This window comes from Astatotilapia calliptera, chromosome 4, assembly GCF_964374335.1.
Source record: "Astatotilapia calliptera chromosome 4, fAstCal68.1, whole genome shotgun sequence".
NCBI lineage: Eukaryota > Metazoa > Chordata > Actinopteri > Cichliformes > Cichlidae > Astatotilapia > Astatotilapia calliptera.
In genome coordinates this window covers 24,652,609-24,669,623 of record NC_137425.1, presented here as the reverse complement: position 1 = coordinate 24,669,623, position 17,015 = coordinate 24,652,609, and the positions used below count along the sequence as shown (strand labels likewise).

Here is a 17,015-nt window from a genome sequence, read left to right as displayed (position 1 = left end):
CTGCATGCTTTTTTATATTTTTAGTAGTGTGTAGTAGCAAGTATTGTCAAAAAAGTAAGAAATATTTGGGGGTGCTTTGATTCATTTCGGGGGTGCTGAAGCAACCCCAAAAATGGGCTAAAATCACCCCTGGTTTTATCCAATCTCTGTAAGGAAATCCTGAAGTTCAAACAGGAACGTGTAGGGCGAAGAGAACTACATTTCCCTAAAGCCATCGCGCGAGTCTGAAACGAGGAAGCGAGCTGTTTATTAGAGAGAGGCAAACAAGAACAGCTAGCAAGAGAAAGGAGGCTGTAATAATAATTATTAGGCTGTCAAGGCAATATTGAATATTATTGAATGTAACAGACTCAATTTGGCGGTGACAATGAGCGAGGTTTTCTCGTATGAGAGTTTGGTTCATGCTGTCTCAGGAGCAGTGGTAAGTTGATCTTAGTTTCAGTATGCGCTGCTTAATTTTAAGTCACAAATGGGAGTTGCTGTAGCGTCACTTCTTATATGCTTTATCCAAACAGAGCTCAGTTCAAAATAACAATTTCCACTCCCAACTTTACCAAAAACAATAAATAGTAGATAATGTAGCTGTAAATGTGGAAGTGTTTACAATAATAATAACCTCTTTATTCGGCGAAATGTTTATGTACGTGTAACTTATTATACGCACCGAATTGAATACTGAATAACAATCATATATAAAACGTCTTATTTTAGATCCTAGTGTGCATTTTAAACCGTTTACATGTATGTTCCTGTAACTTGCTTGATTTTTATATGGGGTTCATTCGAGGATTTGTTCCATATGTCAAAAAAATGGCATGCCATGGATTTCTTACTGTTGCCCCTTTAGGGAAGTGTGACTGCAATGACAGTGTTCTTCCCTCTTGATACTGCCAGACTACGGCTCCAGGGTAAGAGAGCAGAAATCACAGTCTCATTTCCAAAAGTTTTGGGGTTTTTTGTTTTGTTTTTACTGAAAGAAAATCCCCATCTGTTTGTGTTCAGTGGATGAAAACAGGAAAGCCAAATCAACTCCAGCCATTCTGGCAGAAATTGTGAAAGAGGAAGGATTGTGAGTATAAATAGTGAAAATCTCAATGTGTTTCAAGCCAAAACTATTTTAATAAATTTGCACGCATCCCCTCAAACATCAAAATACAGTCTTTCAAGCAGTAGAAGGCTGCTAAGATGTGTTCCTGTGTTTACCTCTGCCCCCTAATTCAGACTGGCACCCTATAGAGGTTGGTTCCCTGTCATCTGCAGCCTGTGCTGTTCCAACTTTGTCTATTTCTACTGCTTCCACTGCCTCAAGGCTAGCTGGCTGAAAGGAAAACAGTCAGCACCAAGCACTGACTTGATCATAGGCATCGCAGCAGGTGAGGTGGTCATTGGCAAGATCTGCCATCTAATTTCAGACGAGTCCCTCATACCTTTGTCCTAAGAATGACTAGCGTGAACTCCTATTTAGTAGCCTATTCTGCACAGTGTATAAAACCAGTTTACATTATTTACATTTCTAAATGCTGAAACCGGTAGTAAAGATTCAATTTCATCTGCCTCTTTGTCTCTCCAGGGGTTGTAAATGTACTTGTCACCACCCCTTTGTGGGTTGTCAATACCAGACTGAAGCTCCAGGGCTCTAAGTTTCACAATGAAGACATCCATCCCACCAACTACTCTGGGATTCTGGGTAAATGACCTTACATTTTTCTTCTAATGAGTATTTGTGCAAACCTTCTACACATGTGCATACTACAAATTCTCTCTTTCGCGCGTTTGTTTCCAAATTGTTTTGATTTTGCAGATGCATTTGTGCAGATCATCCGTGACGAGGGCATCGCAGCACTGTGGAACGGGACCTTCCCGTCCCTGCTGCTGGTGCTAAACCCCGCTATCCAATTCATGATTTATGAGGGCCTGAAGAGGCAGCTGAGGAGAGGCATTCCCAAGGAGGTGAGTAAGAAAAGGGAAGGGAAGTATGCAGACATTGTCTGGTTGGTAATTCTGTTCACATGATTTGTTCAGTGGCTCTGCATGTGTTCCCTGATCTTTTGAACACCACGTTTTGAGACTTTTTTGGACACTACCGCAGCGTTTGTTGGTATGTTTATTAGCTAAGGAAAATCTGATAGGCAGAGTAAAACTTTAAACTACACCTGTTACTGAGGTCATCTGAACTCAAAACTTTCACCTTTGGGATACGTTTGTTCCTCTGATGATACACAAAAGATTCAGGTTCTTCTTTCTGCCCAAAGCTGTCATCACTGGAGGTCTTTGTGATCGGGGCCATCGCCAAAGCCATCGCCACCACTGTGACATACCCACTGCAGACTATACAGTCCATTCTTAGGGTATGTCTGCATTCTGTTGATCACTTTTAAAGTGACACATATAATCTTTTAGTAGCTAGATTTGTGAATGTATGAACCTGTAACAAAGAAAACATTAATCTCAGAGATGCTTTTCTTTTTTGTTCAATCACCACAGTTTGGACAGTACAACAACACATCGACAGAGAAGTCAAAGCTGCTGTCCAGTCTCAGAACTATAAAGTGTCTGCTGGTCAACAGGGTGAGGTAAGTGTTTACACACGCATATTAACATACTTGCAGTGCAAATTGCCACCATGACATATGGGTTAGAAGGTCCTGGGTTTGAAGCCGCCATCTGACTAGCGTGTTCTCTGAGGTTTTGCCTGTGTCTGGCTGTCGTTCTATGAAAAAGTGGTGATTGAATTGGATAAGGAGAGGAAAATGGCTGGATGGGAACCCCAAATATGGTTTTGGGTTTTGTTACATCCACATTAGAATCTGTTTGATTTTGGGTGACCGCATTTAAACAGAGCATACTAGGCAACATGGGTTAGAATTACTATGAAGAACAAGATGAAAAAAATAGCTCCATTTGGTATTTAAAAAAATCTGTATGCATACAGAAGCTGCTCTGTTTGTTTTTTTTGCGTTATTTTTTTTTATTTATTTACAACAGAAACCATTGCAAATGCATTACCATACACATCTGTAATAATTATATACAACTAACTGTACAATCAGACTCTAGAGAACTCATCAGGAAAACACACTGAATAATCTCTGCATTTATATTTTAACAATTAGATTAATTATATCCAGCATAACAAGCAAATAATCCCTGGTTTAATTCCTTGATCGAACCTTATGAATTAGGGAGTATGCTTTATATGGAGTATGGGCATTCATCACTGGGCCCTCGTGATGTATCATCTGAGTTACTGAATATTAATAATTTTGCTCTTTCACCTCTTGTTCTTTAACGTTTTCATGCTGGTTTTCTTCTGTAGGAAGTATGGCATGTTGGGTCTTTTTAAAGGCCTTGAAGCAAAACTGCTGCAGACGGTGCTGACTGCTGCTCTCATGTTCCTTCTCTACGAGAAGATCGCAAGCTGCACCTTCAGAGTGATGGGACTGAGCAACAACCACTACAAGAGGCGCTAGCTTACAAAGACACTTAACAATCCTGCACACTTGACCACAATAAAGGACAGATGAGCAATGGAAATCACTGCTGACAGACTGTATGAGTGACGGGGGCTTCACCTGCCTGGACACCAGTCACTTTTTTAAAAAGGTGAAACTGTAACTTGCGTAAGCCATCCAATAAAACATTACAAACTAAAGAGTCCTTTGGGAATTTATAGGTAAAGAGGTAATGTTTTATTATGTGGAAGATGAGAAGTGCAAAGTTTTGGGTGTTTTTTGGAAACAGCCAAATCAGAAAAGTTCTTCTGTCTCTCTGGGTTCTGTCTCCAAGTCATCCATAGACACAAGAGAGCACCAAGATCTGGGTTACGGCATTGACTCATCTCTTTAGAAGCACAAATAGAAAATCCTTGGTGGACCTGACTGTAGGAATAACTGTAGGAATAACTTCCTGTTTACCAGCAGCAGAATAAAAAAGATGAGTGTGTGGATACAAAGATTTTAAGAGGCAATTAGAAAAACGTAAGCACAAGAATTCATGTTAAAAACCAAAGCTTTATTAACACAGCTACTTTCAACATGGATGTGTTTGATTCAGATGACAGGCTTGGTTTGGAATGGCCCTCAGCAAACAAACATTTTAAGCAGCAGTTTTATTATGACCTGGTGGCAGGTATAGTTTTTAAGATGAGGGCATTTTACAGACATTGAAGGCCTTAAAGGAAACTGTATCAGGTGGAAGTGCATTGCAAAGTATTTGGGCAGGGCAACTAAAGGTTCTGAGTCCCATGGAGTCCCAAGTGGAATAGACAAAAGACATTGAATATCAGATAAATACTAAGGAGCAAGGTTATGAAGGTCTGTGAAAGTGGGAAGGAGGATCTTGAAGTTGATGCATAGGTGAACTGGAAGCAGTAGGTATTAATGGGCCTAAAGTGTGGCAAGAAAATATACACCACCAGCATGATCTAGACCATACAACGATTTAAAATAAAAATTATACATATATATATATATATATATATATATATATATATATATATGCGCATGCATCAACTTCAAGATCCTCCTTCCCATACATATGTATATACACATATATATATTCCAAGGTGGGCCCGCGTGAATTGTAGCTTCAGTCTGCTGTTTTTAGCCGCAGCTTTAATGAATGTTTTCCAAAGTACAACACCTCCTATCAGCACATTTACCGGTTCCCACCAAGGTACGCACGTGGGGCTCGCACAGATCCCACAAGGTGTGATGGGTAAAAGCACCGCTGCAGCGTGCGCTCGGTCCATCCCTGTGGTGTGTTGATCGCTGGTGTAACACTTACGTGACGCGGCAGTAGACTTTCATAATTACGTAAGCACCTCAGCTCTGTGGCGCTCCCAAATAACTATTAAGCTTGACTTGTGCCTTTTCACCAAGATGGACTCAACAACGACAAAAGACGCGGAGAAGAACTGTGTTCTGTGCTGCCAAGAGGTCGAGATCTTCGCCTTGGGAAAATGCGACCATCCCGTTTGTTACCGCTGCTCCACCAAGATGAGGGTGCTGTGCGATCAGAAGTACTGCGCCGTCTGCCGGGAGGAGCTCGACAAGGTGCGCGTTCTTCTGCTACGTTAACCCGAGGATGGAGCCTTGTGGCATTAGCTAGGCCGTAGCGTTCTCATAGTTTTTACTCTATAAAAGTAGGCACAAGTTGTGTGTTGGCATCCTAACTGTGTTCAGAATCAATTAAAATAGTCACCAGGGGAAAAAAGAGGTGGCAGCTCATTGTGCGTACCCACTGTGGAGAACACTTTTTCTTAGCTGTCATTAACTTAGCTAAGCTAACTAGCGAATATTAGCAAGTGCATAAGTTAGCTTATCTGTTAGACTGACACTGGTCAGAAAGAGTTGGTTTAGAAGCCGGATTTTATAATTGAGCTGATGACAGAGTGCTTGTCTATCCGACGTTTATGGGTATACCTCATTTAGCCAGGGTGACAGTAAACTCTATAATACATTTTTAATTGAACACGTTAGCTGTCACCTCTCAATTTAGCATGAGCTTTAGCGGCGCTGGTATGCTACCTGTTATTACTGGGTTGTGATAAATGTTTAATTGATATAGTTTTAGAGGTCATTGTGATGTCTGCCTACTGTCAGCCCTGAATAAATTCCGAATCTTGATTGCAGATGACGGAATGAGTCAAAACAAGTGGACGGTGGCCCCGGCCTCATAACACTCCCCTAAAGGCCAAATACACCTGTGATCAGAAGTTTACATCCACTCACTATGGGAATTAATGTCATGGTCGTTTGGGGCTATAAATGATTTCGTTCTTTCTCCAGGGTAAAATGATTGTATAGCACACATCTTTAATGACTTTGATAAAACAAGATAGGGTTAAATGTGGACACAGTTCCAGTAGGACAATGATCCCAAACACACATGAAAACTGGATTTAGAATAGATAAAGCAGGTTAGTAATAAGCCTCTGGAATGGCCTTCCCAAAGTCCCTACTTCAGCCCCACTGAGCATTTGTTGACTGTGCTTAGAAAACAACTCTGAGACTGACTAATTTGATTGAAGTCTAACAATTTTGTCAAGAATAGTAGTCAAATATCCAGCCAGGATTACAGAGAGCATTTCAACCTTTCAGCACTAAATTAACACGACATTCATGGCCATGATGAGCGGACGTAAACTTTCCCAACAGCTGGATGTTGTAATGTCAAACTGTGTTGAATTGCCTAGATTAGACGCGTACCAAGTATGCATCCTCTGTACTGACGTGGTTTTGCTCGTGCATCATTTCATGTGATATTACAGTAGGTGTTTGTGTGACATCACTGGTATGCTTTCTATTTCTAAAACAATCATCTTCCTCCAGTTACCACAGGTTATTACTAATAAGACTGTCATGTTGTTTTCAGGTGGTGTTTGTGAAAAAACTGGAAGCCTTTCATTCTCTGCCCTATCAGCAGTTCCACTGTGAGAAAAAGTATGACATCTATTTTGTGGATGAGAAGATCTATGCCCAGTACAGGTACTAGATGTCTCTATTCTTTGTGCTTGTGTTGCTCTTTGGCATTTCAGTTCATTTATACTACAAAACTCAGAAATAGCAGTAAGAGAATTACAGTTAATATAGCTGAACTGTTGCTTGAAAAATACAATGGAAATGTGTATAGAGAGCCATGCTGGTATTAACTAATGCTATGTGTGGTTAGAGATGGTGCTCTTGCTGTCTCAGTATATGGTCATATTGTAAATGTATACAAGCATGTGTATAAACCGGTATAACTAAAAGTCAGCTTTTAAAGCCTTTAGTGTTATCTTCTTGAACACTCCATGCTGTGTTCTTGTTTTGATTGCTTTTAAAGTGAGTCTAAGTTTGTGTGATGACTAAAGTGAGCGCTTTTATTTGCAAATGTATAAATGACTTGCTTTAGCAGGAAGTCTCCTCAATCTGATCTGTCATTTAACTAAACAAAAACTTGGCTTGAATTTTGGGTTTTTCCTGCTGTATCCAACTGCCTTTCATGCCCCTTTTGATTTTTACTTGACTCCGACTGAACTTTTCCTCGATGTGTGTCTGTCAGGCATCTGCTGTTGCCCGAGTGTCTCCGCTGCTCGGAGCCCAAGGTTTTCTCCAGGTTTGAGGAGCTTGAGCAGCACATGAGGAAGCAGCATGAGCTTTTCTGCTGCAAGCTCTGCACAAAGCATCTAAAGGTATCATCATCATCATCCCTAAAGAGTAAATAAAGGGGTGTCTGATCGGGTTCTCAGTATTACATGACTGGCCAAATGTACATGGAAACTTTGTAGCACAAACGGTTCTTTTTGGTCTTTTTCATTTTAATTTACTGGAGCTACCACCAACAGTGTTCAGATATAAATATGAATGTTTAGTTAGTTACTCTATTTCAGTTTGAAGGCATTCGGTCATTGTCCTTGACAACAGTATCTGCTACTAAATGGTAACAAAAGCACTTACACAATACAGTTGTTGAATTGTATTAAATTCACCCTCCTTTTTAAGGTTGTTATTTGATGTATTGCTTTTCACACCGAATGAGAAACCGTAGCGTTGTTCAAGTTGTCTGTTGATAACTGAAAGTGCTGTGCATCAGGTCATTAACTTAAACGGTTTTGCTTGTACCATTAAGTCAGATTTACAAATTTTGCAATTATTTTTTTATGCATTTGTTGCTGTTGCATATAAAAATGGTGAGTTGGACAGACTTACATTTGCAGGCAAATAAGGGCTGGTTGAAGGAAGCCAGATATAAAGAAGACAGATGTCAATATCCTGATAAAGAGCTTTGTTTGCTGATCTCCTGAATAATTATTTACTTTAAAAGTTACTCTTTCCCTGCAGATCTTTTCCCATGAACGGAAGTGGTATAATCGTAAGGAGCTGGCACGTCACAGAGCGCATGGAGACCCAGATGACACCAGTCACAGAGGCCACCCGCTCTGCAAGTTCTGCGATGACCGTTACCTTGATAACGATGAGCTGCTGAAACACCTGCGTAGGGATCACTACTTTTGCCACTTCTGTGACGCAGACGGCTCTCAGGAGTACTACAGGTGTGTGTGACCCTTTCACCCATCCACACAAACCCTCCTTTGTTTTTGTTACCTAATGTAGAAGAATATTAAACCAGACTTTTGTTTTTAACCGTGCTACCAACAGTGATTACCAGTATCTGAGTGAGCACTTCAGAGAGAGTCACTATCTGTGCGAGGAAGGTCGCTGCGCCACAGAACAGTTCACTCACGCGTTTCGCTCCGAGATTGACTACAAGGCTCACAAGGCTGCAGCACACAGCAAGAACCGAGCAGAGGCTCGACAGAACCGCCACATCGACCTGCAGTTTAACTACGCCCCAAGACAGCAGAGGCGAAATGAAGGTCGGTCGGTCGAGACGGTGGTGTTTTTGTATTGCCATACCACCAGGATTTCTGTTTGGCATTTGAGATGATCAAAACACATGCGTTCTTACAGGTATGGTGACAGGCGAGGACTACGAGGAGGTGCGTCACAACCGAGGAGGAAGGGGAAGGCCTCACGGGGGACAGAAAAGCTGGAGGTACTCGAGGTGAGTATAAATGACCAGCTCCGAGTTAATTGGAAGGGAGCATTAGTGGTGGAGCTGTCAGAATTGGAAGAGATGGCTGTTGTTAAAGGGTACATTCGTCTTTGTCTGTGACATGGAAATTTTGCAGGATATAAAAAGATGGATGGGTGCAGTTATATGCATGAGTACTGGACTGCAGAGCATCCACTTGTATTGAGAGACAGACATGGAAAACATTTGAAGAATGACTGCACGGCATTGTTGCACCTGGGTGTCTCACATTGTGCTGTTACTGTGTTTGCGTGCTTGTGTATCTGTATATAACTTTAAAAAAACTTCAGCAGCTGTTAGAGTGGGAGTAGTTTCTTGCTTTTTACCGTTTTGTCTGCTTGTCTGCACAGAAATGAGGAAGACAGGCAGGTGGAAGCTGCTTTGAGGGCATCCATTGCAATGCGAAGACAAGAAGAGAGAGCAGCAGTGCAGGAGAGGAGCGCTCCCAAACACTGCAGAGAGGAGAGGGCCGAGAGACCAGAACCAGAAGAGCTCAGACACCCGATCGGACATGCCAAACAAGCGAGCAAACCTCCAGGTAAAAAGTAAACTGAAAAAACATACATAATGGTTATGGTTGCTAGATGTCAGGCGTATTTGTCTGCTAGTTTTAGTGTATTTATTTCTGCCTCTTTAACAGTAAAAACAATGAAGAGCCAGAACCCGCGAGATGTAGAAGATGACTTCCCAGCTTTGGGAGCCACAGCTGCTGCAGCTGTGTAAGCTTCATCAGAGTACAACGTTTTCATTATTCAGTGTGTATGTGAGCATAGTGTGACACAAATCTGTTATTTGTGCTGTTTTTTGTTTGTCCCTGCAGTGTAAAGCCAGCTCCTGCAGTGACTGCACCATCCCACGTAGCTTTAAAGGAGGACGACTTCCCCAGCCTGTCAACTGCCACACTCACAACCCCCATGACTCCAGCTTACTCTGCACAGCCTAAGAAGACGTCCTCTTTTCAAGAAGAGGATTTCCCTGCTCTCGTCTCCAGAGTCCGGGCCCCCAAACCTGCAGCTGGTACCACCTCTGCTTGGTCCAACCACACATCTGCAGCTAAACCCAACACTCAGCCTACTCCTTCCTCCAGACCTCCCCCACCCCTTTCCTCTGTATCCTCTGGCCCTCAGCTCCTTTCCTCCTCATCCTCGTCATCTTCACGGAGGAAAAAGAAAGTGGGTGAGAACGGGAAAGCGTTGTCAAATTACTCTCCCCTTCATTCCGACGATGAAAGCGGAGGAATGACGCAGCAGGAGTTCCGCTCAGTGCCCACCATGTTGGATATTTCCTCTCTGCTAACTGTTAAAGCAGGCAGCAGCAAATCCTCAAACCCAGCTGTGACCCCGAGCGCTTCAAATCCAACCCCCAACACCGATCTCCCGACCCCAAAAGCCAACAAGAAGAAAAAACCGAAGAACCCAACTGCTCCCCCTACATCTGCAACTACAACATCAGACCTGGGAACAACTGTAAATCCAGTCTCAGTGGAAACAACGGCACAAAAGGAAAATGTTCCTGAGAAAACGTGGAACAAACCGCTTTCCGGTCCTGTGACAGCGGCACTTACAAGTGGGCTGGCTAACGGCTACGCTGAGCAATCGCCACCCACTAGCAAAGATGACACTCCCGTAACAAATCATCCCAATGCGGAGCCTGCAGATGAACAAGAGGAGGAGTTCCCTGCCCTCATGACCAAAAATCCACCACCAGGTACGGAATAACAATCCACAGTATTCATTTATCATCAATTTACATGTACTGTTGCTTCTTTCCACCCAATATATCCACCATACAGGTCTGTTTTACAGGACCTCAAACTACAAACGACTAATACATTTAAAACTGAATGTACAGCTGCTTTAATGACTGATAGCTGCCATCACAAAGAAGCGGTGGGGAAGACTTCCTGGAAATCATTTGGAAACTCTCCAACTTAGCTCTTACAATAAACAGAGTCAATAAGAATTATGGAAAGTCATTTCTGTTCTTTGGTTGTGTGGTTGATTGGAAACCAGGAATGTTTCATTATTAGGCAATATGATATTTGATTGATATGAGAGCGGTCCGGCAAGCAGTGGTAAAAAGGTAGACAGCTAAGGTTTTCCATAGACTTCATATAAAAGAAGAGTCATAGAGTTTGACTCCTCATTTAGTGAACGGTTTGGCTAATCTAATGTTTTGGTTTGGTTTGGGGTTTTTTGTTTGTTTGTTTTTTAGCCAGATGTTACTACAAAGCACCCACATCCCTAAATTTAAAAAAACAAAAACAACAAACAAGTCACCCACCACACAGTTGTTGTAAAGAGGGAAACTGGTTAAAACTTTTTTATACCCAGCTGTGAACATGCTCTTCAAAATGTTCTTAGGTGAATATTTAAACCCTGAGCTCTGAGCTTTGATTTGACTTAATTTTCGGTTTTCATCAAATTAATGATGTTATACTATTGTAAAACCGTATAAATGCCTCACAAATAAGCATTTTGTTTGAACACTGCGGTGTTGGTTTTATAGTTAAAACCCTGAGAACTGTTTTTCAGAGTTGGTACTGCATCATTCAAAGTTCACGATCTCTTTGTTTTTCAGGCTTTAAGACCTCTTTCCCAATGAAAGCCTCAGCTCCAGCCCCATCCTCCACCATGCCCCTGCCTCCACCTGGCCTGGGTATGTCAGCCCCTAAACCTCCCCCAGGGTTCACAGGGATCCCCCTCAACAGCAATGTGGTGGAGTCTACACCCCCAGTAGTCAACCTGTGAGCCTCTCGTTTTTCTACATTACATGATCACTGCTTGACACAAAGGTTTTTGGTTGGCCTTGTTGGTACTTAGTGTTTTTTGTCTGTTCCCAGGCCTCCCAAAGTGCCGAGCAATGGTTACCTGGTGCCAGAGGACTTCCGCGAGAGGAACCTGGAGCTGATCCAGTCCATTAGGAAGTACCTCAATGATGACGAATCAAAATTCAACCAGTTCAAAAACTACTCTGCCCAGTTCAGACAGGTACTCACTACATAAGAGCTAAATACTCTGTTGGTATGGATATTGTGTCTGGGTTTTTTTTGTTTTTTGTTTTTTGTTCCCCGTCCCCTTTAATGCCCCTGAAGTGGTTACAGCTCTGTGTTAAGGTTGTGCATCCCTCCAAGAGTTGTGAGAAGTAGTATCTCAGGGACAGACTTTTATTTTATTTTTTAAATTCTAGTTCACTTTGACTTAAATCGGTAAGAATTTAGTTGTATTTGGTCTTATACATCAATTATGACATAATAAATAATAACTGTCACTGCTTTATCGTCCTCAAATGAGGATAAAGTGATTATGAAGGTCAAAGGTTAGCGTACATCATCGTAATCTTGCACATAAACACAACCATTATTCAGCACCGTTAATCAGAGTCAGGAGGGTAGTGTGCGTGATTACCATAGAGTAGATCAAGAGAATTCATTATAATGATGTCATGATTTTCCACATTTATAAAGAAATGTGCTGCCAGCTAAAAATGTGAATACGTATGTGCATGTACTACCGGATTTTTATGGCTGCAACTTTATTTTCTCTCTGAATCCGATTTTTTTGGCCAAACATAATAAATTTAAATACCTTTGATTGGATTACATTAAAGCCTTCACCTCTATATTTTGCTCTAGTTCGGACAGATGTGGATGTAAAGTGCCACTCCCCTGGTTGTAGGACTGTGTAGTCGATCAGTAAAACAAAACTGCAGCTGATTTCTGCATTATATTAATTATTATTAATAATATAATAATAATAATGCTTCCATGTGTTGAGTGAAAAATGTTTAGCCCAGTGGTTATTTTGTTAGGGCTTACCTTTTCCCAAGACTATGTCTTTATTTAACATGAATGACAAACGAGAAGAAGCCCACTGAAAGAACCTGCTCCTCACATTTGGCACTTCCTGTTTGTTTACTTTGCTCATATGTCCTTTCTGTCTTTCCAGGGTGTGATATCAGCAGCCCAGTACCACCGCAGCTGTAAGGACCTGCTTGGGGATGGCTTTAACCGCATCTTCAATGAGCTGCTTGTGCTCTTACCGGACACGGGCAAGCAGCAGGAGCTTCTGACTGCGCACGGAGACTGTAAGGCACTGGAGAAGCAGTCTGGGGCTGGAGGAGGAAAGAAAAATAAAAACAAGAAGAATGCCTGGCAGACGCCTGCTACAGCGGTTAACATGGCAGCTGAGCTGGACTGCCGGGTGTGCCCCACTTGTAGACAGGTGCTGGCCCCCAAAGACTTCAACTCCCACAAGACCCTGCACATCACGGAGAGCGAGGAGTTCCCCTCTTTGCAGTCGATTAGCCGCATCATCAGCTAGCCCCCCTTTCTCAGCCTTCCTCTGGTCCGTTTGCCATTGCGAGGCGAATTCAGTTCTGTGGTTCTGACACAGCCACGCAGCAGCCGGTGTGGGAAAGCAGCCGCTCATTTCCTCTGGGAGGAGTCGGAGGCCTAGTGTAGCAAAAGAAGATGGTTCATGGTGTTTCCACTTTGATGGGGATTAATATTGATAGGTTTATGTGATTGGTTTACAATTCAAGATGCACAGGGTCGCCACATCTTATATCTTCTTTCAACTCTCATCGCTTGAGGACGTCCCCAGCTGGCACTGGCACCGGCAACGTCTAATCAGAACTCTAAATTTATTTAATGAAAGCGGAGAGGCGAGCCAGGGCTTTACTTGAAGAATGCAACGCTCCCTAATGCTGATATTATATTGATTTTCTTTTCTTTCTTTCTTTTTTACCTTGCTCTGGCAAGTTGATAAAGTCTGCATGAGTCTCCAGCTGTGCTGCTTGGTTAAATAAGAGGTTCAGTTTGAATATTTAGCTTTATATTTATAGCTGTCTAATTGCTTTTAATTGTTCATTGCTCTATGCAGGCCTGTCAACAGTGTCAGTGAATGGACTCCTCATTCAGGATGGTGTGTCAGAAAGTGAGCTGCTTCAGAAATTGGAACAAATTATGGATTCATCAGTTGAATGCTTTTTTTTTTTTTTCTTTCAATAAACCCCATTCTCTTTTATTCCGTTTGCACAACTCACCAGTAGATTTCATAATTTTGTTTATGGACTGGTACAAATGTGGCCATGATGTTGCACAAGGTTTCAAAAGGAAATTAAAGAACTGAACAATGAGTCTTGTTGTATATTTCTCAACAGTTTTGTTCAAATTGTCTTTTTAAACATGGGAGAAACAAGATGGTAACAATTGAGATCTCCACTTCTGACTACACATTTGGTTATGATGAACAAATTCAGCTGAAGGCATCGTTGTTTCCACCCACACTCGGTCTGCGTACTCAAGTAAAATCAAGCACTGACACAAATTGAAAGGTAATGGATTATCTACTCATCTCTTTGTCATGCTTGTACTGTTGTCAGCAGGGTGTCTGTGTATTAAAGTGGCAGACTAGTTTTCACAGAGTAGACTGCTCTATTTTTGACCTGCTGCCAAAAACACAGTTTCTGTTGACACTGCAAAGTTCTCCATGTTTGACTTGATGGCAGTTTGTTTGTTTTTTTTAACCATTTTTCATTATATTGCTCCAGTGGTCTGCTGACACAGTGCTGTGCAGGCTCACGAATGACCTTTTAACCCTTAGTTTTATGAATCGTAGTGCTATCGTGGTTCCAACATTTAGCTTGCTGTATTTTGGGTAACTAGTGAGGAGCATAAGGAGATCTAATATATGTACTACTACACCCCACACACATGATGGCACATTATTTAAGCACAAACAAAAAACGTCTTCATGTTTGATTTGACACCAAGATCACATAAAAAGCAAGTGCAGTGCAAGTCTAACTATACTGAAAATGGATCAGAAAAGCAATAATAAAACAGGTTTTGTACCAGTTTTGGTACTTGTATCCACCTGTGAATGATTTCCCTCTAAAGTTAAGTTATCTGGTGCACAATTAGAGCTTTCTTATTGAAGAAGTGTAGGGGTTGGCACAGCTTCCATTCTCTAAAGCTTTGGAAAGCCCAGGGAAATAGTGTGTATATGGAAAATAAAGTAAATGGTAAATGGCCTGTATTTGTATAGCACTTTACTTAGTCCCTAAGGAGCCCAAAGCACTTTACACTACATTCAGTCATTCACCCATTCACAAAGTCACAGGTCCTCACCCACGAAACCCAGGGACACAAACAGCCAGTCCAGAACATGGTTTCTTTTTTATTGGAGTGATGGTCAGACTGCAGTCCAGAGACATTCAGGTAATAGACAGTGATACACATCTCTGTACACGCGTTTTTACACTGAAGAGGTCAAACACCTTCAGGAAAGGAAGAAGCAACTCAGAAGAAACGTTTAAGGGGTAACACGCCATAAAATCAATGTTCACTTGAATTCTTGGTTGATGTATCCATACAACGCATTATACTATATGACATGCCTTCTTTATGACCTCGGTCTAACAGATTAATGAACGACTGATTTTAGCCCCTTTAAGAGTGATCGGACAAAGTATTTCCAACAGAGAGTGCTTTCTAGTTATAAATATGCATTATTGACATAAATTTATTTATTTGTTGTTGTTTTTTAAATTTTCTGTAGTAGTGGACACATCAGACCCTGAACAGCATCACACAATAATTTCATTTACTTCAATAACATACTGAATTTTACAATCAAACCAATACCACGGTGGTGTACATGGGCCAGAGCACGAAACACAGAGAATGCTTGTATTATTATTATTATTATCTACCACAGTGACTGAAGAAGAGACTGAAGCACTGAGAACATCAATACAACCTGACCTGACAGCAACCCAATCTACCCAGTAACACCCCAGCAGCACCTCTCACCCAACCACAGTTATCTGTTCACTACCATCCCGGCAACACTGAAGACTTAAAGGACTACATCGGTGCTTTCTAACACATAACGACAGACTATTTTCAAAACTCATGCCATAAACTGAACTTAAACTGTATCCATAGCTGCTTAAATCCGATTTCTCAGAATGGCAATGGCAGACTCCACCAGCAACAAAGCTGCTTTCAACTATGTCAAATGTCTCCTCTAGAAAAATGGTGTCAAAAATAGTATAAAAAAAACCCCTATATTTATGATTAAATATTTTTTCAAAGTTTTTATTTATTAGCAGGTTGTGGTTTATGGTAAGCCAGCGTCCTTAACAGATAAATCTGAACAAACAAACAACACGTAAACCAAGCTGGAGTCTGTGAGAACATATTCAAAGCATTTTCAAATAAACTAAGACCAGCCCGTGTGAAAAGTAGAGGATCTGTGCACAATTTGCAGCTGGTGGGCTAAAACACAAAGTGTAGTCCTTTAACTCTTACAAATAGACTTAACGGTACTCCTCCTGTCCCCTATTCTAGCTGTAGTCCAGCAGCCAGTGGCGTTGCACCCTGTCCCAAAATAAAACTCTGAAAGACAGGACTGTTGGATTATCCCACGGTTTTAAAGACATGCTTAACTTAACACTCGCTGACAGACGGCGAGGTGAGTAAAACTGGGTTTTTTTTAAAGATCACAGGTAGATCAGTGTTATTCATTTGAGTGCTGGAACTGAGGACACACAGAAATTCTATTATTGCAGAATAAGAGTTTTTTTTTCTATAACTACATATCTACAGTAGTTAACATTTTCAGTCTGTTGGCTTCCTGTAGCTCCAGTCCATGAAATCAAGGGCCGGATCTGGATTTTTAATAATACTTTAAGTTGTTTTTTTTTTTTTAATGTGTGTACACACTTGTGCAAAACTACAACTGAGGAATCAGAAAGTAAATTTAAAGTATGGATACATTGGCGGTTACAAACGTATAAAATGATCCTGTCAGCTTCACCGATGCTGCCAGTCTTTCTAAAACATCCTATCAGAGTCGGAGTGACACAGCATTCGATATATAACAAACAATTTTCTTTCCTTATTATGATGATTGCTTCAGTTGTCCTACCGCAGCAGAGATAACCATTTACACTGGATCCATTAGAACAGCAAGCAAGGCTTTCGACTGGTCATGTGTGTCACTTTAACTAGAATTCTTTTAGATTTGGCCCAGTTAATTTGCTTTGCATTATGTATACCTTATCAGTGACACTGAGGTTAAATAGTGTTTTTACTGAGGCAAAATGATTAAATATCGTAGCACGCTCGTGATTCCCCCCTCTCTGATAAATGCACGTTAAAGAAAAAACAAACTTCGATGCAGCACAGAACCCAACTGACTGCACACACTCACGGCTTTGGACACAAGCGTGCAGACTTACACGTCCCTCGTGCACGACGATGGTGCACGTGGACACACTCGCACGGTCGCACACACACCACACGACACCACAGATTCACTGATGAGAGCGTGCACGCGAAGCACAGCACAGACACTGCTACACACCGACATGGTTGGCATGGGTACTATCTACATCAGGGCCCCTGGTGACCAACATCCACACAACCC

General features: G+C 41.6%; 2 protein-coding genes across 2 annotated transcripts; both read left to right on the top strand.

Moving 5' to 3' along the window:
* Positions 1-197: 197 nt before the first annotated feature.
* Positions 198-3,652, top strand: slc25a17 (solute carrier family 25 member 17). Its single transcript, XM_026163725.2, has 9 exons — positions 198-421; positions 848-908; positions 1,003-1,069; positions 1,222-1,373; positions 1,571-1,687; positions 1,802-1,950; positions 2,253-2,348; positions 2,485-2,573; positions 3,317-3,652. Exons 1-9 carry the CDS (start codon positions 368-370, stop codon positions 3,468-3,470), a joined length of 939 nt encoding a protein of 312 aa, XP_026019510.2. The 5' UTR covers positions 198-367; the 3' UTR covers positions 3,471-3,652.
* A 1,078-nt stretch (positions 3,653-4,730) lies between these two features.
* On the top strand, positions 4,731-13,716 carry znf598 (zinc finger protein 598). Its single transcript, XM_026165594.2, has 12 exons — positions 4,731-5,054; positions 6,376-6,488; positions 7,045-7,174; positions 7,824-8,035; positions 8,142-8,359; positions 8,454-8,547; positions 8,928-9,115; positions 9,218-9,296; positions 9,398-10,284; positions 11,158-11,323; positions 11,420-11,567; positions 12,525-13,716. Exons 1-12 carry the CDS (start codon positions 4,881-4,883, stop codon positions 12,897-12,899), a joined length of 2,784 nt encoding a protein of 927 aa, XP_026021379.2. The 5' UTR covers positions 4,731-4,880; the 3' UTR covers positions 12,900-13,716.
* Positions 13,717-17,015: the final 3,299 nt, after the last annotated feature.

What these genes read in the sequence shown, in the direction of transcription:
- znf598 (XM_026165594.2), top strand. Translation starts at nt 4,881, where the DNA reads ATGGACTCAACAACGACAAAAGACGCGGAGAAGAACTGTGTTCTGTGC. An exon ending in ACAGCAGAGGCGAAATGAAG is followed by an intron (nt 8,360 to 8,453) that starts GTCGGTCGGTCG and finishes GCGTTCTTACAG; the next exon opens with GTATGGTGACAGGCGAGGAC. An exon ending in GACCAAAAATCCACCACCAG is followed by an intron (nt 10,285 to 11,157) that starts GTACGGAATAAC and finishes TTTGTTTTTCAG; the next exon opens with GCTTTAAGACCTCTTTCCCA.
- slc25a17 (XM_026163725.2), top strand. Translation starts at nt 368, where the DNA reads ATGAGCGAGGTTTTCTCGTATGAGAGTTTGGTTCATGCTGTCTCAGGA. An exon ending in ATGCTGTCTCAGGAGCAGTG is followed by an intron (nt 422 to 847) that starts GTAAGTTGATCT and finishes TTGCCCCTTTAG; the next exon opens with GGAAGTGTGACTGCAATGAC. An exon ending in CTGCTGGTCAACAGGGTGAG is followed by an intron (nt 2,574 to 3,316) that starts GTAAGTGTTTAC and finishes TTTCTTCTGTAG; the next exon opens with GAAGTATGGCATGTTGGGTC.